The 25058-nt window shown below is 46.5% G+C and overlaps 2 protein-coding genes and 1 pseudogene across 5 annotated transcripts in view; 1 reads left to right on the forward strand and 2 right to left on the reverse strand.

Annotated features, from left to right (window-relative positions):
• The first annotated feature begins 6618 nt into the window (after positions 1-6618).
• On the forward strand, positions 6619-7979 carry Hnrnpa1-ps12 (heterogeneous nuclear ribonucleoprotein A1, pseudogene 12; annotated as a pseudogene).
• A 10966-nt stretch (positions 7980-18945) lies between these two features.
• Positions 18946-20804, reverse strand: Slc25a51l1 (solute carrier family 25, member 51 like 1). Of its 2 annotated transcripts, XM_039092747.2 has the most exons (2): positions 19828-20804; positions 18946-19197 (listed from the first exon to the last, which is right to left on the reverse strand). In XM_039092747.2, the coding sequence occupies exons 1-2, from the start codon at positions 20483-20485 to the stop codon at positions 19115-19117; spliced, it is 741 nt and encodes a 246-aa protein (XP_038948675.1). In that variant the 5' UTR covers positions 20486-20804; the 3' UTR covers positions 18946-19114. The 2 variants fall into 2 exon arrangements, with proteins under 2 accessions (XP_038948675.1, XP_003751409.1); XM_003751361.6 differs by lacking the exon at positions 18946-19197 and having other exon boundaries at positions 19534-20804.
• Positions 20805-21698: 894 nt separating this feature from the next.
• Klhl5 (kelch-like family member 5) overlaps positions 21699-25058 on the reverse strand; it is a 67919-nt gene continuing 64559 nt past the window's right edge. For all 3 annotated transcript variants that reach the window (XM_006250959.5, NM_001047093.1, XM_039091924.2), the window contains one exon: positions 21699-22866. In XM_006250959.5, the coding sequence (XP_006251021.1) occupies positions 22810-22866 (57 nt within the window). In that variant the 3' untranslated portion in view covers positions 21699-22809. The remainder of the gene's footprint in view (positions 22867-25058) is intronic.

Below are 25058 nucleotides of genomic sequence, written 5' to 3' on the forward strand. Positions count from 1 at the left end.
CCGCTATGCCTTTGCTACGGCACACATCCATGGAGAGATCTACCGGAGAAGAGGGCTGCTCACATCTGAGGGTAAGGACATTAAGAACAAGACTGAAATTCTGGCCCTCCTGGCAGCTCTGTTCCTACCAAAAAGACTGAGCATTATACATTGCCCAGGGCATCAGAAGGGACACAGCCCCGAGGCACGGGGAAATCGGCTAGCTGACATCTCAGCGCGTGAGGCCGCCATGGGCACCCAAGTTCTGTCCTTAAAAGACCAAGATCAACCCACGTCTTCACAGCCGGAACAGACCGGTTGGTTCTACACCACGGAGGACACAAAGCTCCTACAGAAAATGGGGGCCGGGAGCTGGGGATTTAGCTCAGTGGTAGAGCGCTTACCTAGGAAGCACAAGGCCCTGGGTTCGGTCCCCAGCTCCAAAAAAAAGAACCAAAAAAAAAAAAAAAAAAAAAAAAAAAAAAGAAAATGGGGGCCGTTTGGTACCCACAGCTAAAACGGTGGGTCTACACAGGGAAAACAGTTATGCCTATGAAGATGACCTTTGAATTAATCTCCTACCTACATAAATTAACACACCTGGGACTCAAGAAGATGAAGACCCTCTTAAGACGAGAAGAGATTGACACCTACCTCCTAGGACGAGATCAGGCCTTGCGGGAGGTGACTGAAAGCTGCAGGGCCTGTGATCAGGTAAACCCAGGAAAAGCTAAAATTGGACAAGGAGTCCGTCCCCGAGGACATCGGCCTGGTACCCACTGGGAAATTGACTTCACTGAAATCAAGCCTGGTATGTACAGACACAAATACCTCTTAGCGTTCATAGATACCTTCTCCGGATGAGTAGAGGCTTTCCCCACGAAACATGAAACGGCCAAGGTGGTGATCAAGAAGCTCCTCGAAGAAATCTTCCCCAGGTATGGAATGCCCCAAGTATTGGGGTCAGATAACGGGCCCGCTTTCGTCTCCCAGGTAAGTCAGTTGGTGGCCAAGGTATTGGGAATTGATTGGAAGTTACATTGTGCTTATAGACCCCAAAGTTCAGGACAGGTAGAGCGCATGAATAGAACAATTAAGGAGACTTTATCTAAATTAACGCTTGCAACTGGCTCAAAGGATTGGGTGTCCCTATTACCCCTAGTCCTATACCAGGCCCGGAATACACCGGGGTCCCATGGCCTGACTCCCTTTGAAATAGTATACGGGACCCCACTCCCATTTATCAATTTCTTTGATTCAAATATCGCTGAATTCGCTAATAGCCCTTCCTTGGCAGCACATCTTCAGGCCCTACAAATCATGCAGAGAGACATCTGGAAACCTCTAGCCGCAGCCTACCAAGACAGGCTTGAACAACCAACGGTGCCGCACCTGTTCCAGATCGGAGACACCGTGTGGGTGCGCAGACATCAGACCAAGAATCTCGAGCCTCGGTGGAAAGGACCCTATACAGTTCTCCTGACTACCCCGACAGCCTTGAAGGTAGACGGAATTGCAGCTTGGATCCACGCGTCTCACGCCAAGGCAGCCCAACCTGAGGAAACGGCAGATCACAACATCGGGCCCCAGACATGGAAGGCTCAACGCACTCAAAACCCCCTAAAGCTAAGATTTTCACGTTGTTGCTCTTAACTGTCTTATGGACTAGGGGTGGGGCGAGTCTGGGGGCTAGCCCCTACCAGGTATATAATATGTCCTGGATAATAACTAATTTAGAGACGGGCTGGTCTCAAATCCTAGCTAATGGTAAGCATGCTGAAGGAACTTGGTGGCCCCCTTTGACTTTCGACCTTTGTCAACTGGCTAAGGACTCCTGGGAGCATACTGAACGGACTCCCCACAACTCATACCCACCCTGCAGACACTCTGATTGGTATACTTGTCCCGGAGGTAAGAGGACACGGGAGTGCGGAGGTCCTGAGACCTTCTACTCCGCTAAGTGGGGGTGTGAGACTTACACTCGAGGATGGTGGGGGACCAAGAAGGGGGACTTAGTGGCCTTCTCCCCTGAGACTCCAGGCGAATCTTGAATTACAATAGAATTCATGGATCAAGGTAAAAACACAGACTGGAAGGTGGGGCGTAGGTGGGGGATACGGTTCTATACCCCTGGCCAAACTAACCCAGGACTCCTGTTCTCCCTCCAACTGGTGAGAGAATGGGTCAGACAAGAGATTGGTCCAAACCCAGTCCTCATGGATCAAATGCCCCCTTCCCGACCAGCACCAGCACTGCCCCCGGTCGGACCCCCACTATGGCTAAACACCACTCAGAACTCCGGGGATATCTTGACAACTCCCTCCCCGACTAGGGACCCTTCCACACCGGCCCCTCGGCTGCTAGGAACAGGAGACCAGCTAATCAACTTAGTGACCGGGGCATACTTGGCACTCAATTATTCAGAACCTGACAAGACCCAAGAATGCTGGCTGTGCCTGGTCTCTAGCCCGCCCTATTATGAGGGTGTGGCAGTCATGGGGGATTATACTAATCAGACCACGGCCCCGGCCAGCTGCACAACTCTCCCTAGCCATAGGCTGACGTTGCCGGAAGTCTCAGGACAGGGACTCTGTATAGGGACCATACCCCCCACTCACCAGGTCCTCTGCACTATCACCAAGAGGATCCCCACTGGAAGCTACTACCTAGCAGCTCCTACAGGCACCTATTGGGCCTGTAACACTGGATTGACACCTTGTATCTCCGCCGCAATCCTCCGCAGATCCTCAGACTACTGTGTACTGGTAGAAATTTGTCCTAAGGTCACCTATCATGGGCCCGAGTACATATACTCACATTTTGAGGGGCTGACTCGATTCAGGCGAGAACCAATCACCATGACCCTAGCTCTACTCTTAGGAGGAATCACCTTAGGAGGAATGGCTGCAGGTATAGGACCACCGCCCTCATCGAGACAGGTCACTTTCGTCAGCTACAAGCGGCCATGAATGCAGATCTAAAAGCTATCGAGGAATCCGTGAGTGCATTAGAAAAGTCCTTAACATCTTTGTCTGAAGTAGTCTTACAAAATAGGAGAGGGCTAGACATGCTGTTCCTTCGCGAAGGAGGGCTATGTGCTGCTCTAAAAGAAGAATGTTGTTTCTATGCAGACCATACAGGATTAGTGAGAGATACCATGGCTAAGCTCCGAGAACGCTTGGCCCAGAGACAGAAGCTGTTTGATTCCCAACAAGGCTGGTTCGAGGGGTAGTTTAAACGATCCCCTTGGTTTACTACCCTGGTGTCCACCTTGATGGGACCCTTAATCATCCTCCTCCTAATCCTCCTCTTTGGCCCCTGCCTTCTAAACAGATTGATGCAGTTCATAAAGAACAGACTCTCAGTCATTCAGACGCTTGTTCTCACCCAACAATACCAGAGGGTAAGACAACAAGAAGAGATTCCTTAGAATTCGATTTGATTAAAGGATTTTACTCAAGTCTAAAAGAAAATGGGGGAAAATGAAAGACCCATCCCATGAGTCTTAACTCAACAGGCTTGAATGAGCCCAGGCACGCCCAGATACCTAGGGCCGAGTCACCGTTAAAACTAACAGACCATAAAAGGAAAGGAATACAGAACAGACTAGGAGTACCGGATCTGGCAGGAAGGGATAAGCCCCTAGCCCCCGACATTCAGGACGTCCCAGCCCGCACATACTCTTTTACCATGTTACAACCTCATTCGAATATGATGCAAACCTGCCAATGTGTGTAGCTATACCTTATTACCTCATCATGTGAAATAACCAATCATATGTGAACATGTCTATATGCCTCGTTTAAATCCACCAATCCCCGTAACTATGCATCTGCTTCTGTATGCCCGCTTCTGCTTCCCCAAACCCTATAAAAGCCCCATGCTGGAGCTGCTCGGCGCGCAAGTCCTCCGAAGAGACTGTGTGCCCGCAGGTACCTGTGTTTTCCAATAAACCCTCTTGCTGATTGCATCCGAGTGGCCTAGGCTCGGTCATTGGGCGCTTGGGGTCTCCTCCTGAGGGAAAGGTCCTCTCCGGAGGTCTTTCACTTCTTGTCTTCCTGTACTGTGTAGGGAGTGACTGCTTTGACCTATACTATGCCAAATCTACTTCTGAAGATTCAAACTATGACTGTACCCATCCTAGCTCTGAATAATGGAATGGAGAAATATTTATTTAAAGTAGTTTCAGGGGGTTGGGGATTTAGCTCAGTGGTAGAGCACTTGCCTAGCAAACGCAAGGCCCTGAGTTCGGTCCCCAGCTCCGAAAAAAAGAAAAAGAAAAAAAAAAAGTAGTTTCAGGCCTTTGGTTACTTTAGTTCCCAACTAGCTCTTACAACTTATATTAATCCTTTTATAGTATTTTATGTTTGCAATGGGGCTGGTTACTTCTCAGTCTCTAATCCTGGGACTGTTTCTTTCTTCATGCCCAACTGGAGAACTCTCTTGCGCCTGACTCTTTCCTAGAGTTCCTACCTATACCGGAAGTCCCACCTTCCTTTCCTGCCTTTGCTACAGGCCATCAGCTTTTTACAGAAGGTGAGAGAGGGAGTGCTTACAAAATATGATGCAGCTATATCGTTAAAAATACCAAAGTCATATCTGCACTCAACTCTCTATAGGCACAGAAATCAGCATTTGAATAATCTTTATATAGTGCACAATACTTATTATTAGCCCAACATCATACCTTCTCCTTTCTAACACACACATACACACATACATGCACACACATATGTATGCCCACCATATGGCCACAGACAGACAGACAGACAGACAGACACACACACACACACACACACACATACACACACACACACACACACACACACACACACACACACACACACACCCCTCTATGACCAGGAATGCCAATCATCCCTGTTTCTGTGGAAACCACCTTATTAGATCCTCCAAAAGAAAAAAAATGTTAAGCTGAGAATATATGACCTAGTTTTCTATTCATGGATACATATGTCCAAGGAACTGAAAACAGACAATCATACAAATATTAAAACCAAAAAACTTGACCAAAGTAAGTCAAACCCTCAGCTGTGCACATGGCTCTCTTGTGCTTTATTTCTCTCACTCCCTGTGTCTACGATGCTACCACATGTCATTGTGCAAATTAGTCATTGTTTCTTCTTAATGAAGACCAGGCTTTCATGGCGCTAACATGGCATAGTTTATGCATTTTCTGTTTATGGTCAGCAGGATATCTTCTTGTGTGAGACTGTTCTACACTAAGCTGCAGTGAACACACTCCTATATGTTTGTTTGTTTGATTGATTGATTGATACAGGGTCTCAAGTAGCCCAGAATAGCCTTGAACTCACTATGCAGTCAAGGATGACCATGAACTCTAATCATCCTGCCTCCACACCAGCAAAGCATAGGAGTTTTAGTTATTCCATTCTTGCCAATACCTAATGTTGCCAATCTCCTGAAAGCTTACCTATTTAGAGTGGTGGTTGGTGTTGTGTCAATAGACAAAAGTTGCATTTACTCAATGACTAATGATGTTAAACACTTTTGCATATTTTAAGCTTTCGATTTATTTACGTGTGGGAGTGTTTTGCCTGAATGTGTGTGTATTCACTACAAGTGTGCAGTGCCCTTGGAGGCCAGGGTCAGATCCCCTGGAACTGGAGTTTGCAGGCCATTGTCAGCTGACATGTGGGTGCTGAGAATGGGCCCTGGGTCCTCTGTAAGAACAAGCACTCTTGACCATTGAGCCATCTCTCAAGACCCACTTTACATATTTTATTGTCTATTGTGATTTTCCTTCTAAAAATTGTCTTCGAGTCTTTGTGCATTTTTAACTCAGTCATTGCTCTTCTTTAAAGTGGGCAGATGTGATTTCCCTGTGCTCTGGGGAATGGGGCAGTAGCTGCAGCCTGTACACACTCCGATGTATTGATACCTCACTGGACAGAGAAAGCGACAAAAGTTTCTAGCATTTTTTTGAAATGTGAAAAAAACCCAATGAGGCCACCATGTTCTGCCCCAGATTCCATAACTACCAGAAGGCTGTGTATATTTTGAAGGATTTTACCTGTTAGAAAGAATTTCAGCAAGTTCTTTTTACCTTGCTGGTGGTATCTACCATTCAGGAACATTAAGCTGTTTCTCAGATGCCTAAAAAGTAAATGAGATAAAGTTATTTGTGGGGAAACACTTCTCATCTGACCTCCCAGCCCCATGGAAAATCAGCGGACTCTTTTAATCTGCTGGACCAGGTGGATCTGGCTCCTCTCTCCCTACTCCCTGGCGAGCAGCTATAATTAGCCCTGGGTCACAAAGGCTGGCTGAGCCCATCTCTCCAATTCTGCATTTTTAGTGATGTCATGCTGAGAGCTTGAATGTACCTGATGGGATACTCACACTGCTAAAGCTAGAAATGCTACCAGTCGGAGAGTGGATTATCAAACATTTACGAAGATGGCTGTCTCTACTTCAAGGGCTTCTAACTGACAAAAATCAATTTTCAGCCTCCCACTGGCTGAAGGTGCAGGCCTGAGGCTGTATCCTGAGAGAATGGCATCCCAGCAATGCTTGCAGCTCTTCCCTGCTTGGCCTGTCTGCTTCTCAGAGCGAGAGCAAAAGAGTAACTTCTTCCCTTTAAAAATTTTAATTTTGGGGACACGTTCGCTATCTTATTCCTTTCTGCTCTTTGACGCTGGCGAGGAAGCATCGCTGAACGCTCTCATCATCCTACCGTCATGTCTAAGTCAGAGTCCCCCAAGGAACCGGAACAGCTGCTGAAGCTCTTCATTGGAGGGCTGAGCTTCAAAACAACCGACGAGAGTCTGAGGAGCCATTTTGAGCAATGGGGAACACTCACCGACTGTGTGGTAATGAGAGATCCAAACACCAAAAGATCCAGAGGCTTTGGGTTTGTCACATATGCCACTGTGGAGGAAGTGGATGCTGCCATGAATGCAAGACCACACAAGGTGGATGGAAGAGTTGTGGAACCTAAGAGAGCTGTGTCAAGAGAAGATTCTCGGAGACCAGGTGCCCACTTAACTGTGAAGAAGATCTTTGTTGGCGGTAGGTATTAAAGAAGACACTGAAGAACATCACCTACGAGATTATTTTGAGCAGTATGGGAAAATTGAAGTGATTGAAATTATGACTGACAGAGGCAGTGGAAAAAAGAGGGGATTTGCGTTTGTCACCTTTGATGACCATGACTCTGTGGATAAGATTGTTATTCAGAAATACCATACTGTGAATGGCCACAACTGTGAAGTAAGAAAGGCTCTGTCGAAACAGGAGATGGCTAGTGCTTCATCCAGCCAGAGAGGTCGAAGTGGTCAAAGTGGACTTTGGTGGTGGTCGTGGAGGTGGTTTCGGTGGCAATGACAATTTTGGTCGAGGAGGGAACTTCAGTGGTCGTGGTGGCTTTGGTGGCAGCCGTGGTGGTGGTGGATATGGTGGCAGTGGGGATGGCTATAATGGATTTGGCAATGATGGAAGCAATTTTGGAGGTGGTGGAAGCTACAATGATTTTGGCAATTACGACAACCAGTCATCATATTTTGGACCGATGAAAGGAGGAAACTTTGGAGGCAGGAGCTCTGGCCCTTATGGTGGTGGAGGCCAGTACTTTGCTAAACCATGAAACCAAGGTGGCTATGGAGGTTCCAGCAGCAGCAGTAGCTATGGCAGTGGCAGGAGGTTCTAATTACAGCCAGGAAACAAAGCTTAGCAGGAGAAGCCAGAGAAGTGACAGGGAAGCTACAGGTTACAACAGATTTGTGAACTCAGCCAAGCACAGTGGTGGCAGGGCCTAGCTGCTATAAAGAAGACATGTTTTAGACAATACTCATGTGTGTGGGCAAAAACTCCAGGACTGTATCTGTGACTAATTGTATAACAGGTTATTTTAGTTTCTGTTCTGTGGAAAGTGTAAAGCATTCCAACGAAGGGTTTTACTGTAGACCTTTTTCACCCATGCTGTTGATTGCTAAATGTAAAAGTCTGATCATGACGCTGAATAAATGTGTCTTTTTTTTTAAATGTGCTGTGCTCTTCCTCCTCCTCCTCTTCCTCCTCCTCCTCCTCTTCCTCCTCCTCTTCCTCCTCTTCCTCCTCCTCTTCCTCCTCTTCCTCCTCCTCTTCCTCCTCTTCCTCCTCCTCTTCCTCCTCTTCCTCCTCCGCTTCCTCTTCCTCCTCTTCCTCCTCCTCCTCTTCCTCCTCTTCCTCCTCCTCTTCTTCCTCTTCTTCCTCTTCTTCCTCTTCCTCCTCTTCCTCCTCCTCCTTCTTCTTCTTCTTCTTCTTCTTCTTCTTCTCTCTCTCTCTCTCTCTCTCTCTCTCTCTCTCTCAATGTGTTTTTATTATTTGAGGTTCCACCCTAGTTCCCCCGACACTCTGGGTGCCTCCTCTCTCTATAAAGGCCTTCCTCACAACATCCATGCAGCTGCTGACATCTCAAAGGTGTGGCTACTTTTTTTTTTTTTAATTCATCTTCCTCCTTTGTCAGCTGCTGGGATTTCCAGCTTGCCTGCTCCGGGGTTTTTCTCTTTAAGGGCCCTCAGGCTTTAAGAAGAAAAATTGTCTTTAAAACTGGGTGTGTTTGTGCATGCCTGTGATCTTAGTCCTCAAGAGGTGGAGGCAGGGGGATTAAAAAGTTCAAGGCCATCCTTTTTTACATAGTAAGTTTGTGCCAACTTGGGATACATGAGACTGTCTAAAACAACGATAGAAATAGTCTTAAAAAGTAGGAGGACTGGGGTTGGAGATTTATCTTGGTGGTTGAGCGCTTGCCTAGCAAGTGCAGGGCCCTGGGTTCAGTCCTCAGCTTTGGAAAACAAAATAGGAGAACACGAAAGAGCAGGGAAATATAATATATCTTCCAATACAAAATGTTAGAAATGATACCATGTGGAGAACTGATTGATGAGTTCAAAACACGCGAAGGGACGTTTTATTAAATCACCTTGTATAGTCACGATGAGCTCCGTCCCATTTTAAAATTGGTGCCTTCTAGATGTTCAACAAACATCTACTCACCTAAACAGAACTCATTTCCAAAAATGCTTCAGTTCACTGTTAGTGTAATGTGTACTTTTAACATGAGAATGCTTTAAGATATGGTAACTGGAGAAGACAGTCACATTTAAGCAGTGGGCTGCACTGTCCCTGGGGAGATGATCCTGGGTTATATTTTAAAAGCAAGCTAAACAGGAGCCAGAACCCACGAGCCAATAAGCAGCATTCCTCCATGGTGTATGGAGATAGCCTCACAGACAGGTTCAGAGCTGTTTCCATAGTGATTCTAAATCCAATCAAGTTGACAGAAGATTAATCATCATAGTCGAGGGCCACGGTTTGTACTTCTCTTAGTGTAAACAGTGGATAGTCTCTTTCTCATTGTGTCTCACACTGCATGAAGAGATAGCTAGATAGGAAGGTAGATGATAGGTAGATGACAGATAGGTAGACAGGTAAATAGATAGATGATAGATAGGTAGACAGGTAGATAGATGATAGATAGATGATAGATAGATGAGAGAGAGAGAGAGAGAGAGAGAGAGAGAGAGAGAGAGACTTGTTAAAGCAAGTGAGATCACTGCTCTTTCTCCGAGACTTTTCACAGCATCCCATTCAGCTGCACCTAGGCACCACTGATAATCTAATTTGCCTGATTTCAGTTTGCCGCTCCTTGTCTTCATTTCCACCCTCCTTTGTCTGCTGGCTAAGGATGGATACGGGTCCTTCTACCTTTTGCCAGGTGGAAAGGTTAGGCATTGTCGACAGAGGCCACTAGAGACGTACAGAAGTGGAGAGTCAGTCTGTCACAGGTCTAGAGTGTCCCTGCCAACCCTTGGGCTATTTATCAGGCTTGAGTGTACAGTGAGAAGCCCTGAGGACAAAGCACAGAGCTGCTGCTGTGTACAAAGGACTGGTTTCCCCAAGCACATCGTATTTCCACTTGGGGTTCTCTGCAGTGTGCCTGTGAGACTTGGAGCAAGAAACACTGACCCACACATGGTGTCCAAACTCCTTTCTGTGTCGTATAAACATTCTTGTCTTTCCCTAGCAGGTATTTCCTGCTAGCATCCACTAAACTGTAACAGGTTAATATATCATCTCAGGCAGGGCGAAGCAGATCTCAGAGCCTGGTGACCAGCCAGTGTGCTGGTGGTCCATTATCTGCATGCCACACAATCCCAGTAGTGAACGCCCTGTTCCGCTTACCTCGGGTTTTAGAGGCCTCGATGGCCTCTTGCTGATACATTGTAGAGGCACAATTACCTCCCTCAGGTACCTATATACTTCTCCGAGACTTGCACAGCAGTTGCCCCTCTTAAGTTATATTAGACTTCTAATAATAGATCTGTGACTTCTTCCCTGTGGCTCGTCCCCTCATTTTCATTCATTACCGCTCTCTTCAGCATCCCTGCTCTTCACTCTATTTATAGCAACAGTGCTTCTCTGTACACGTGAAGCATGCCAGCCTTCTAACATGCCCTTCTTCTGTCCTTCTGTTATGGAAAGTGCAAACCCACACACACCATACATACCACACACACACACACACACAGCACACACATACCACACACTCACACACACACACCACACACACACACACACACACACACACACCACACATACCACACACACCACATACACATCACATCACACACACCACATACACTACACACCACAGCACACACCATACACACATACACTCCCACACCACATACCCACCACATACCATACACACACACACACACACCACATACACACCCCACAGCACACACACATCACATACACACCACACACCACACACATACCACATACACACCCCACACTACACACACACCCCACATACACACCACACACCACATACCACACACACAGCACATACACACCACACACATACAAAGACATACACACACACTTGAGAGAGAGAGACAGACAGAGAGACAGAGAGAGAATGAGAAAGGTAGACAGACAGACTGTTCATGACCATAATAGACCGAATTGTAGCCTGTTACTACCCACAGGAAGTGAAAATACAAACTGGCCTTCAGACTTGTCAACTCTACACATCACAACATCTAACCTTGGCATGAAACATGTCCTCATCGGTAAACAAGACATCGTGAACTCACTTCACACAGCAATCTAAATCAGCCTTTAAAACTCTCTAAGCTCATTGTACAAATCTGGTTTGTCTTAAAAATCTGGTTCTGCCATTCCCAGAGAGTTTATGTACCATTAAACGGGAATAATTCTATGTACTTCACAGAGTCACTGTAAGGATGAAATGAGACAGCTCATATATGAAGTGCTTAGAGCATAAACACGTTGACTGTGACTCCCTGTATTACAAAAAACAAATGCCATATACATCTAAGCTGTTAAGTAAAACATGAATTTTAAAACGTATTCCTTTTAAATGCCCATCAGCAGAGAGTCTTGACTTCAAAAAACTTTATTCACAAAATACGAACACCAGACAGAGATGGTCAGAGAGCTGCTGTTTGTTGTCCAAAACTGTATTCTCCCTGAATTAAGATTTGTTTTGATTTAGTTTGTTTTAAACTATTTAATTACAGTGTAATTATATTCCTCTCTGCCTTTCAACCTCCCCCATGGGCCCCTCCCTTGCTCCCCTTCAGAGTCATGGCTCCTTATTCATTAATTATTAGTATTGTGTGTATATGAATCTAGAGAGATTATACAGTGTTTGTTCTGCTTCCTAGCGCTGGTCACTTGGGGTTGGATAACCGTTGAAGGCTCTTGTTTTGGGGGAAGATTAATAATTCTCCCTGTCACAGGAGTCATTAGCTGTCTGTAGTTCTTCATCCAAGGTTGGGGCACTGTGTGATTTCCCTCATCCACTCTGCACATCGACTGGTCTTGTCTTGTCCAGGTCTCATGTAAGCTGTTGAGATTCCATGGTCGTAGCTTCCCTAGCTTGTCTAAAAGAAGTCTTGGAACTGACTTCTGCATCTCCTGGGTCTTAAACCCCTCCACTGCTCCTTCCACCATGTCCTCTGAGTCACAGGTGTTTGGGTTGTGTTGTGGCTGCACCAGTTGTGCCCAGACACCCATAGTAGGACGTTTTCTTCCGCTTGATCAGTTGTGTCTCTGTGATGATTTCCTCCCGTTGCAAAAAGACGATTCTTTGGTGAGGGTTGAGAGCTACACGTATCTGTGGGTGTAAGGACGAGCATTTAGAACACAGTTGAGAATTATGCTGGTTTAGGAAAGTGCCAGTAGTGGGTTCTCCTCTAAGATCTATGACCTCACCAGCCACCGGCGATTGTCTAGGTGTATAGTGCCGGCATGGTTTCCCTCCTGTTGATGAGTTAAATCCAACTGGATGACTGTTGGTTACTGCCAAGATGTAAGTGCCACTACGGAGCTTCTGAGACATTCCGCCGTGCTGATCATGGTCGTGTTTCACGGTGTCGAAGCAGGATAGACTTTTGAATGGTTTCCTCTCTTGGCGGCTTGCATAGCACCTTCTGGTATTCTGAGAGCCGGCCCTCAGGGAGGAAGGAGGCTTGTGTCAGAGCAGCTTGAGTCCAGTGTCTGAAGCATGTGGTGTCTTCAGTAATATGGGTTTACCTTCAACTTCTGAGAGGCAACAAAAGGCAACAGCGATTGTTTTAGGAGTCTTTTGGACTCTCCTGACCAACACCTTGAAAAGAGGTTTTCTCCATGCCTTGGCACTGGGCTTTTTGTTAGATACTCTATGACTTTTACAGCGAGCATTATTACCCCAAGTGGCATAATTTCCTTTAAAGTATATACTTATGTGTAAAATATATGTGTGTGTATAATTTTACATAAAATTAAAATGATTCCTTATAGACTTTTAAAGCATCCTTAGTATTATTTATCTCTCCTCCCTCCCTCTCCTTTTGTATTGATCCCCCCACCCCATTAATTTTATACAGGGTCTCAGGTAGCCTAGGCTGGCCTCCAATTCTTTTTTTTTTTTTTTTTTTTTTTGGTTCTTTTTTTCGGAGCTGGGGACCGAACCCAGGGCCTTGCGCTTCCTAGGTAAGTGCTCTACCACTGAGCTAAATCCCCAGCCCCTCCAATTCTTTACATAGCAAAGATGAACTTGAACTTCTGACCCTCTGCTTCTACCTCCTGAGTGCTGGCATTACAGGTGCGGCCCACTATACCTTGTTCACGTGATGGTGGGGATTCAGGGGCTCCATGCTTGTTAGGCAAACACTCTACCAGCCGAGCCACATTGTCAGACTTAGAGTCCTGAGGTACAGTCTTGTGCCAGGCATTTTTCTTTGAGTCTTCAAAAACGCCTGGTGTAAATATTCATTCACTTGGAACTTCGTCGTACTACAGATTTAAAAATACACATTTTAAATGTATTTCTAGTTCCAAGAGTACCTGCCATCTTTTACTATTGACCGTCACTGACAGACCTCATGATACCTCGAGACTATATCCTCTCTCTGTAGTCTGGCAGGCTTCAGGTTTTGATCCATCTGTTTCTGCTTCTTACCTGCTGGGATTATAGGCATGTACCCAGCTCTTAGCTCAGCTTTTAAAGCACGCTGTAACTGATGGGAAAGAGCCGTGAGCTGAATAACACTAACCACTGGGCATCCTTGGGCAGCATGAACTGTGAGTGTGTGTCCTGACAGTGGGACACGTGTCCTTGGTTCACCTTGGTCCTAGGGGTTGTAAGGCTACAGTGTCACTCTGCTGTGGTCTGAACCTTAGCTGTGTCCCATGGTCCCTTCCTCTAGCCTGTTTCCTGGGAGGTCAACAAAACCAAAGGGCGAGTTTGTGAGTTTGGCAAAAGGTCTCAGGGCCATCGGCTCCATGCTCTGCTTGTTCTTCTAGGTTCTTCTATCCTTAGATTTCTATCCTCCTAGTCCTCAGTATTCTGACTCCCCTTTGATGTTTTAAAGGAAATATATCTCATGTTTTTCTTTTGTTTTTTGAGACAGGGTTTCTTTGAGTAACCCTGGCTTTTTACTTTAGATTGTGACGAATATCTTAAGGAGCTTTTATAAATGTATCCTTCTCATTATATAAAGAACACTGTTGTCTTGAACAGGTTATCACAGACACTGTGTGTTCTTGAGGGGCAATGGCTTCATATGCCTGGAAGATAGTAGTCCTCAATCCTCCTCCTCTGACTCTTACATTAATTAAAAAAACACATGTATGTATGTACTGCATGTGTGTGTGTGTGTGTGTGTGCATATATGCACATATGCATGCCCCAGTACACACGTGGAAGTGAGAGGACAAATTTAGGGGAATTGGTTCCCTCCTTCAACAGTGTGGATTCTGGGGATCAAACTCAGGGCCTTGGTGACAAGCACCAGCTGAGTCATCTCATCGGCCCCTCTTATACTCTTTCTGGTCCCTCTTCTGGGACGCACCCTGAACCTTGGAGGTGTGATCCAAATATCCTACTCAGGCCGAGTCACTTACTTTCAGTCAGAATCTGTCATTACCACTGCCCACTGCAAAAGGAAGCTTCTCTGACCAAAGCAGAGAGAAGCACTGATCTATGATCATAAACTTCAGATATGCAGAAAGCACAGCAGCTACTTAGCAATCAATAGATTTCTCAGTGGGGCTTATCACATCCTCAGCCACAGCTTTTGGATGAGGTTCCAGTATTGGACATAGATTCCCTCTCCCGGAGCAGTCTTTAAATCCAACCAGAGAGACGCTGTTAGCGCTGTAACAGTCACACTAGCAATGGCCTCTTGCTCCCGTATGGCACATCTCGTTAGTAGTGAGCATGCGGGGTCCACAGCTCGGTTAAGATGTGATGATTTCTCTCCCCAGCAGCCCGCACAGCACCTTTCAGCACTCGGGAAGCAAGCCAGCTGAGAAGACCTTCTGGCTCAGCTCCAACTCTACTTCTTCTCTATGTCCTTGTGAGGACCGTTTCTTATTGACTATTTCAGATTCCACGTGTAACACAGTATCTCTCCCACCGCCCAAATATTGAGTAAAATGTCAATACATTTGAAAACGTGTGATGAAAGGAAACAGACATGTTAATATTCCTGTTGAAAGTGGACCACATGATTCTCTTAATAAGTTGAGAAGAGCAGATGGGCTGAGTGAACGGGGGCTGTTTGCCCACTGCATCCAACAGTTACTGCAGCCCCCTGCGAGCCTCACGTATTTTGGAGTCATGGCATGGTGGTACACAGCTTTGGTCCTAGTGCTCAGGAGGCAGACGTAGGCAGGTCTCTGAGTTACTAGTCTGTCAGGCTACAAAGTGAGGCTACTGAGATGGTTTTGTTCTCCCCCTCCTCCTCCCCCTCCTCTTCCTCCTCCTCCTCCTTCTCTCCCTCCCCTCCCTCCTCCTCCTCCTCCCCCCCTCCCCCTTTCTCCTCCTCCTCCTCCTTCTCTCTCCCTCCCCTCCCTCCCTCCTCCTCCTTCTCTCCCTCCCCTCCCTCCCCTCCCTCCTCCTCCTCCTCTTCCTCTTCTCCTCCTTCTTCTCTTTCTCCTCTTCCTCTTCCTCTTCTTCTTCCTCCCCCTTCTTCTTCTGGATTACTAACCTTAATTTTACTTAAAAAAGACTTCTATTTTAAATTATGCACACGCATGCATGCATGGATGTGGAGGGAATGTGTGCAGGGGGTGTACATGCTTGTGAATACAGGCGCCTACAGAGGCTAGAGGAGGGCTCAGGCTTCTCTGGGGCTGGAGTTACAGGTGGTTGTGAGGCACTGATGTGAGTGCTGGGAATGGAAGCCAGTTAGTGCCTTATCTCTCCCTCCTTAGCCTAGTTTTAAACAATCATTCCCGATTTATTTAACAACAGATTGTTATGTAAAATAAGAAATGAGCTGATCCCGGGCTCAGCTCTGTCCCTCTGTATACTTACAACACTGCCACCATCCCTGACTGCCCCTTACTTCCTGATGATGGTGTGTCTTTCCCATCCCCCACTCATACTTTCCAGCCCTCTCCTCGCCTGCCTCCATCCCCAGCACACGGAGAGTGAAACCTCTGGGACTTTCTTAGTTCACCCTGAGCTCCACTCCCTCGGATGTGATTCAGCCAATATCAAAGCTCCTCCAACTCTGCGTTCACACAAAGGGAGTGGGGGCCATTATGAGAAGGTGTAACGGGCACATGCCAACCACAAAGATGGATATATTAATGGATGCTAAATAAAAATAAACATAAAACACTGTCCAGTAAGCTCTGAAGGAACTAACATGTGGCCCTCTCCTTGGCTTTGATCGATTTGCATGTAAGACATTGCCCTCCTACCCTTCAACTCAGTGTCGGTATTGATCAGAGGCTTTCTGATGTAAAGGAATTCTCTGTTGGATTAATTCCTTCCCTCACATCCTCTGCAGCTTTGCCACTGTGTTTCTGATAGGAATCCAGTAAGTAGGTCAGCGTTGCCAAACCTGTCATGTGGCATTTTCTCTCTGCTGTTCTCACATGGTGCAGCTATTCCTGTCGATGCTCAGAGACAGCTCACCACACTGCAGCTTCTCACTAACCTCCTCACTCTGGCTGCCATGGAGCCAAGACTCAGCTGGCTGCAAAACTGACTACATCCACCGCTTCCTTAAACTCTGCTTATCATACAAAACTGTGTAACTTTAACAAGAGTTTCATGTCATGCACCCCAGTCCCACTCATCTCCCTGTCCCTTCATATCTGCCCTCCGCCCTTGCAACCTCCCCCTCAAGAGACAATAAAACACACACACACACACACACACACACACACACACACACACACACACACACAGCAGACCAAAACAAAGCACAGAAAACATCTCATCGTGGAAGCTGTAGTGTGTCACAGTGTGTCCCACAGTATGTCCCTCTGTCAACACTTCTTCACTTGCAAATGTTCATTGCAATGAATCATTGCTTCAGTCCAAGGCTCTGGCTTCTGTGATACCATCAATATTGAATCCTCACCAGGACTCCTCCCGGTTATCCTGTTGTTGCCCTGTGTCATGGAGGTCCTGCAGCTTTGGATCAGCAGGACCGGCCCCTTCACACTCTCCAACAGTTCACAGATGTTGTAGATTTTGGGGTGGGCCAACTCAAAGCTGTGGGTCTGGGCATGGGTGGTTGCTGAGCTGGTCAACCTGCTGGCTCTCCCCCATATTCAGGACAAGGGCAAGCTCTCTAGCACTGCTTCAGCTAGGCCACCCAATGCTGCCATTGGCAGGAGGCAGATCAGGGTTGGCTTAACCACATCCAGGCCTGCAGAGCCAGCTCCACTGTGTTGCCCAGTTGAGGTGCTTAGTCCACGGGGGCTGTGCCAGCGCTCCCACTCTCACACCCTTGGGGCTGGCTCACCCATGCCTTTTGTCATCAGGGCCAGCTCCACTGTGTTGCCCAGGCAAGGTGCAGGACCTGTTCTCTTGAGTGTTGCGGCCAATGAGAGACAGGGCATGTTCTGTATGGCCCTTGGACATCTACGTGGTCCCAGGCAGCTTCCCAGACCAGGGATGTCCCATGGTCTTTAGAGGTAATATGAGCCACAGACATCTACATTGACCCTGAAGTAGACATTTCCGGTTTCTTTAACAACTCAGCTGTGTCACATGGTATTTTTCTGGAAGCTGCTTTGTGAGAGGGCATGTGATATTTTGCTGAAAACAGACATTAGAGAGGGTGAGTGATGTTAAAAGAATATAAATGGAGCCCTGCAGTGAGATGATGCTGTTGCATTGCCGCCATGTGTGACACTTCTCTGGTCTTTGCTGGTCATCGCTGGTCTTCACTTCATAGAGAAAAATGAGCCACAGACCTTTTCATAGTATTCTTGCTGCTTCTGTTGACTTGTGTAGATCCGAGATCCAGTGGAGCCTTGCTGTTTCTGCTGGATCTAGTTACTGCTAGATTCGTGTTTGGCATTTGCTATTGGACTGGGCTGCTGATATCCTGACAATGAAGAGTGGAACCACCCCCGAAGAACTACTTCTAAACAGATCTACAACCCCTTTTTCCTATCAGCCTTCTTTCTCCCCTATCCCGGTTAGTGGGCTGGAGGAGAGGTTGAAGTGTTTAAGAACCCTAAATAAAGTAGGTTTTGAAAAATCTATGCCTACAGACCCTGTGACTGCAGAGCCATAGACTTAGACATGGCCCTCATCTGCAGCCTCAGGTGGTGGGGCTGGCACTCACAATGAGCGGTTCTTCTCCACTCTCTCCAGTTCCATCTCTCTTCGTGAAGCTCAAGCTGCTCTGCTTCTCTTTCTTCCCATCTGTCCACCACACACTTGCACATTGTAGTAGCTCCTGCTGCAGGCGGACCACATGGCTGGCAGCCCCCCAGCCCCGCCCCGCACCCCCCCATAACCTCCTCCTCTGTCTTTGATACACGGCATGGCAGCAAATAGGCCCCTTGGTGTCTACAGCCCACCCATGCTGTGAGGTGGCAGGTCGGTCTCTGGGTGTCTTTCCCTCCCAGATTTGTGTGGCATGGGGTGGGGTGTGTCTCTCCTTAGTTGAATTCTTACTGTCATCTTTTACTATCCTTGAAAGTGGCAGTTACAGCTGGGGATGGCTCAGTTAGTGAAGCACTTGCTATGTAGACCTGAGGACCTGAGTTCAGAACCCACAAGAGAAGTCAGGCACAGCAGCCTGCTGAAGGCGTGAGGCAGGAGGGTCCCTAGAGCTTGCTGGCCACATGGTCTAGATAAATTGTTGAGCTCAAGGCTCAGTGAGAGGCTAAGATAGAGAGTGACTATTAGCCTCTGACCTTTGTGTACATGTGCACCTGCACATACATACCATACACATACTACATATACTACACACACATATTCACACATTATATTACACACACAGGCATACAACATACACACTGGTCGGCTGTGTCCACACCAGTAGCACAAACAAGTCAAGCAGAACAGTAGAGCTTGCAGTGAACCGCTTACAGCGGTGAAGCACACAATGTGTTAACTAGGGCACCCGATCTTTTGGCAATGAATTCAGTAAAAACAGCACAAGGACATTCTGGAAGGGCTTAAAGTCATATTCAGAATTAAACAGAAAATGTTCAAAGCTAAACAGTAAAATGGAAGCTTTCACTAGCTGCTTAATTCTATCAAAACTGAACAGAAATAGTTTGGAGAATGGCTATCTTAACAGCACGTCATTTCAAAGCTAACCCCAACAATTCATCATGGAGCCACAGCCATGGCACTGAGCGCCACCTCTGCTCCAGTCCTCCATGCAGAGCTCGGGTTTAATGACGATGACTCTCCTACGAGCAGAGACAAAATACATGAGGTGAGAGTGAGCCTGAGAAGCCCTGGGCCACTAGCATGTGCTCTGGCTGCTGCTGACACCACAGTTTCCACACAGAAGGCCTAGCAACCCTTCCGGGAGGATGAGATCTATTCCCATGACAGTTGCCCTGAAAGGCCATCAGGTACAGGCTGGTTCCCAGGCAACAGCCTGAGGCTCTGGAGAAATGACCAAACCCCAACCCTGACCCCTGCCCACTGAAATCTGCACTGTTTGTCAAGGCTTTGTCCGTAATTAGGGCTTGATCTTAATGACACCACCTGTATTTAAGCCAATTAGGAACAAAGCCAAATTGCATTTTCCTTAGGTTTACTCAGTTGAGAATAACATCTCAGGTAGTGACCTTATCACACAATCTTTAACAAAAACTCATAAGTTGCATTGATTATTCCCCAGGAGATGAGCGAGCGGTGGTGATTCAGATGTGCACCTCTGAAAAGATTGATCAGTTTCCTGTCCCGTTCTATCCAGATTGTCTTGAAAACCATGGGAAGAGACTGGAACGGCCCACCAATCTGAGACTGTATTCGAGCTTTTACAACATTAATGGGGAAGCTTAAGAAGCCCAGCATGGCTCCGAGCACACCTCCACAGATGAAGTCGTTGACCAGATGTGCACTCTGTGTAGTGGCAGTAGGCAGATGCTCCTTAATGGGCCCTCGAAGGCCAAAAAAAAGGATATTGCTGAACCCATTTCGGAAAAGGATGGGGACCAAGCCTCGGTAATACTCTGCAACCCCATGGCATCTGAGCGCCCGGAAGGCCTGGTAAGTGTTTGTGAACTTATCGTGATGCTTGTGGTCCTGAAGCAAAGTCTGAACCCTTTCCAATGGAGTGAGAATGGCTTCTGTTGTCCCGGCAAGCAGCGCAGCCACACTTCGCGTGGCAAACTCAGGAGCGTTGCTCACGTGCTTGCGGAGCAGGCGCGACAGGTCCTCATACAGACCAAACATAAGCGCCAGCGTGGTCGTCTTCTGCATCAGTGGGGGGAGGATTCCCCGGTACAAGTTGCGGAACCCATCCTTCCTCAACTGCAGGATGGCGTCCCGGGTTTTGATGCCGTACAGCTGCTGCCGGAAGAGGATCTTCTGAACGGGGTACGTGATGGCCACGTTGGTGAAAGCGGCGCAGCAGCCACAGAAGTAATGCTTTATTTGACCCATGTCAGCGAGGTGAGGTGACAAGTCCTGGTTTGATGAGGTCAACATCGGAGGCCTCTTGTCATGAGCTTCCGAGCCCATCATGGTGCTTCCAGCCGCTCCTCTCTGGGGAAGCCTGTGACATCAACTGGGCCTGGCACCGAGGACAGCTTTCTGGTCACTTTCCCAGTGTTTTCCATCGTTAGCCTTCTCTCTTCTGAAGTCAATTTTGATAAGTGCATTTCCCATGGCCCCCGGCGCCGGCCCACAGGACGGCCGGCGAGCGAGCCCGCGCCCGCGCCCGCGCCCGCGCAAGCGCAGACCCCTAATTTTTTTGATTACAACTCTAGTTCAGTATTGAACGGCACCAGAGGATTACAGGGTGAAGGTCTCTCTCTCTCTCTCTCTCTCTCTCTCTCTCTCTCTCTCTCTCTCTCTCTCTCTCTCTCTCTCTCTCATTCACTGTGCTGTCAGCTGTGGGCTTCAGAAAAGCCTCTTACCAGGTTAAGGGAACTTTCCTCTCTCTCTCTCTCTCTCTCTCTCTCTCTCTCTCTCTCTCTCTCTCCTCTCTCTCTCTCTTCCCCTCCCTCCCTTTCTTTCTCTTTATCACGAAGGCTACTGTATGTTAATAAATATTTAAAAATTAATAAAAGTAATCATTTTCTCCTCTTTCTTCTATCTCCATAGAGGATGCCATTGTTTTTCTCAGGAATATCGTGATTATTGACTTAATGCTTTATGCATTCCCTTTCCTAAAGCAACACACACACACACACACACACACACACACACACACACACACACACACACACACAATTCTATGAGAGATTTAAACAAACTTTTCCTTAAATGTTAAGGAATCAGCTGGCCATGGAGGTGCATGCTCTTTATCCCAGCACTCAAGAGGCAATCTGGTCCACTTAGTGAGTTTTAGGCAAGCCAGGGCTACACAGTGAGACCCTGCCTCAAAGGGCAAAACCCAAACCAAAAAAAGTCAGTTAAATAAAGAGGGACTGTGTTTCAATTTTTAAAGAGAGCAATTAAATAAAGGCTACCTTAATATAAGATAAGAATGTATTAACCGGGCTGGAGACATGGCTCAGTGGTTAAGAGCACTGACTGCTCTTCCAGAGGTCCTGAGTTCAATTCCCAGCAACCACATGGTGGCTCACAACCATCTGTAAAGGGATCCGATGCCCTCTTCTGGTGTGGCTGAAGACAGATACAGTGTACTTATATAAAATAAATAAAAAAATTAAAAAAAAAAAAAAAAGAATGTATTAACCATAAAATAACATTGTACTTTGAAAGACGGGACTTTAGTTTATATCAATTTTTATATTAAGGTAATGACTTTTCTCTTAAAGGGGAATTTCATACAATATTGCTGCCCTGGGCATTTTACAAACAATAAACAATCCAGACACTATTAACATTCACATGTGTAATTAGAGTTTACAAATGTACAAAATTTGGAGTAACAAATGCTTTAAACTTATTTTTCAAATATTCAGTTAACATGTCCCCTGCTACCCCCCAGTTTTTTTATTACAAAGAAGCACAATGGGTTCCTAACTGTGTCCGCATGTTTGGAACAAGGCAGCAGACAGAACACAGGAACAGCCTAACGATTGTGTCAGTATCAAAAGGACAAAATCAAATAAAAGTTTGCAATATAAAAGAAGATAAACCCCCATAATTAAATACTAGTTAGGTGGGAGAACATCAGACAGCATATAGCATTTACTTTCTCTACACAAACTTGCATATCTTATCGTAAGCACCCTGCTTTAATCTCAGTGCTATCCTATCGCAGGTCTTGATGGATCTAGATGGAAAGGAATGGCTATTTAAGTAGGACCCAGAGATCCAGTCAAGTCTTTATTTGGTCAGTCTTATTTTTAATGCCTTATGTGTTTTTCTTTATTCTTGGGTTATACCAATTTTAGTAATAAAATTCCCAACTATCATACATAATCATTGTACCTGAAAAAGCTAGCTAGCATAGTCTTTAGTATGTCATTAAAATAGTAGTTTGATTAAACGATAAAAACTATGGAAGCTCATGTATGACAAACTTATAAAATGTTTTAGATGTACAATAAAATATTATTGTATGCTTGTACTGTGATAACTCTGGACAATGTGACTCCAGTTGGTGCTGGGTGGTTCTGGGGGCAGTGCACTTGTGTTCATATTGTATACCAAGAAGATATGTTCCCAGTCCTCCAGCTGTGGCTCTAATGTATGGAGAAATGAAGTATCCCGTCCTGGTGTATCCCCATCGTTTCAACATCTTCATTCTGAAATGAGGCACTTTGTGCCTAGTGATGTGGCACTGCACGTTCACTAAAAAACAAACCCATGGGAGGACTGTCTATTAGAGAGAGAGAGAGAGAGCATCTCTCTGCAGAGGATGAAGTAGGACGTCATATCTTCACAGTCACAACACACGCTCCAGCTCTTCCTAGGCACAGCGGTGCAACCTGAAAATGGACAAGAGACATAGGAGTGGGGTGTGGAGGAAGATGCACCTAGGTGTGCTGTGAGAACAGGCGAGTGACAGGACAACCACGTGGACAGGGTAGCTTAGTAAAAGGAGGGCAACCACTTCCTGCTCTGGGACAGTGCTGGCCGTGGGGTATCGGTGGCTCCAGACTTTTCCACCTTACTTCAGCTCCTCTACGAATGCCTTTTTACCCATTATTAACACAGGATGACGAAAGCATCTATTCCATTCCATTCCAGGTACTGCCAGTGTAAGCTCACATTTCTAGGTGCCTAAAAGGGCAACCATAGTAGTGGCATCCAAACAAGATAGCTGTGTGGTTACAGATTACCGGCTTATAGTAAAGGCAGCCTAGGCTCCTGCCTGTTTATGATTAAACCTCTGTGTCTCATGGATTGGGCTATGCCCCACCTGTAACCTTAACCACCTATGGTCCTTTACTGTCTGTTCCAGGAAGTGACAACTGTGCCTTTGTTTCAGGAGACTGTTATGACCACCTGGTTATGACTATTTCAGTCACGCCTTTGCTTTAGGAGCTGTTTCCAACTTGTTCTGCTTATGTTCTGCTTCTCTAACCCCCACCTACCCCCCACTTGCCTGCCAGATTCATTTGGAGACCCCCTACTCCTAAGCTATAAAAACCCCCATCTTCCCCATGTCCAAGGCTGATCTTTTGAATCCTGTATTAGGGAGAGACAGCCCATGTACTCGAATAAAAAAGCTTGCTTTCAGGCTGGACCTAGTCGCCCCTTACATATGTAGCAGATGTGCAGCTTGGTCTTCATTCATGCTGAAGAGGGGGCTGTACCTGGCTCTGTTCCTGCCTGTGGGTCCCACACTCCTAACTGTGCTGCCTTGCCTGGCCTCAGTGAGAGAATGTGCTTAGTCCTGCAGTAACTTGATAAGCACTGCGGAGTGATACCTGGGGAGGGGCGCTCCCGCTTCTCAGAGAAAAAGGGGAGAGAGGAGCTGTGTGTGTGGGGGGGACTGGAAGGAGAGTGGGGGCTGATACTGGGATGTAAAGTGAATAAATAGATTAATGGGAAAAAGGGCTGCAGAGATGGCTCAGTGGTTAAGAGCACTGACTGCTCTTCCAGAGGTCCTGAGTTCAAATCCCAGCAACCACATGGTGGCTCACAACCATCTGTAATGGGATCAGATACCCTCTTCTGGTGTGTCTGAAGACAGAGACAGTGTACTTATATATAATAAATAAACAAATCTTTAAAATAAATTGATGGGGAAAAGCTTGCTTTAATTTGCTTGGCTATGATTTGGGTCAGTGATCTTTCTCTGAGCATCTGTGAGAGACACACTCTTCTTCCACCTTCCGTTGAGTCATCTCATCCACTGAAGAAATAGACTGAGGTCTCGTGACTGAAATCTGTTAGTCTATGCTCTCTTTAACCGTAAGCTCCCTGTGCACACTCTTACTGCCGTCCTTTCCCTAGGGTGCTAGCAGTTAGTCTTCATTGTGACTTTCACTGATTTTAGAGTCAGGGAAACCCCTCTGCTTGTGTCCATGAGGGTGTTTCCCGAGACCCACCTTGAGTGAGGGCGGGCTCAGTCCGTAGTTTTGGGTCCTGGGTTGAATTAAGAAGGGAGGAAGTGGGGCACTGTGGTGTTTGAATGAGAATGGTCCCCACAGGCTCACAGATTTGCATGCTTGGTCCCTAATTGAAAGACTGGAAGAATCAGGAGGTGTGCTCTTGATGGAGGAAGTGTGTCATTAGGAGTCAGGCTCTGAGGACTAAAAAGCCCATGCCAGGTCCAGTGTCTCTGTCTGTCTATGACAGGCACCAATATTTATTATTCTATACTTCCTAACCTCAGACACAGCGTGACCAGCTGCCTAATATTCCTGCCACCATTGATCTTCCCGCAGATAGGCCTTTCCAGAAAGAGATGTGGTTAGCTAGGAGGAATTTGGATTTTGGTATAAAATCAGACAGTGCATCTTATTTTTTTTAAATATTTAGTCAAGAGGCAACTTTATCTCACTAAAAATACTAGTTTGTTTTTATTTATGTGTATGAATGTTTGCCTGCACGTGTGTATGTGCATGTGTGTGCAGTGTCTTGCCTGCATGTGTGTATGTGCATGTGTGTGCAGTGTCTATAGAGTCCAGAAGAGGGCATCGGATCCCCTGGAACTAGAGGATGTTGTGAG

This window comes from Rattus norvegicus, chromosome 14 (assembly GCF_036323735.1).
Source record: "Rattus norvegicus strain BN/NHsdMcwi chromosome 14, GRCr8, whole genome shotgun sequence".
Taxonomy (NCBI): Eukaryota; Metazoa; Chordata; class Mammalia; order Rodentia; family Muridae; genus Rattus; species Rattus norvegicus.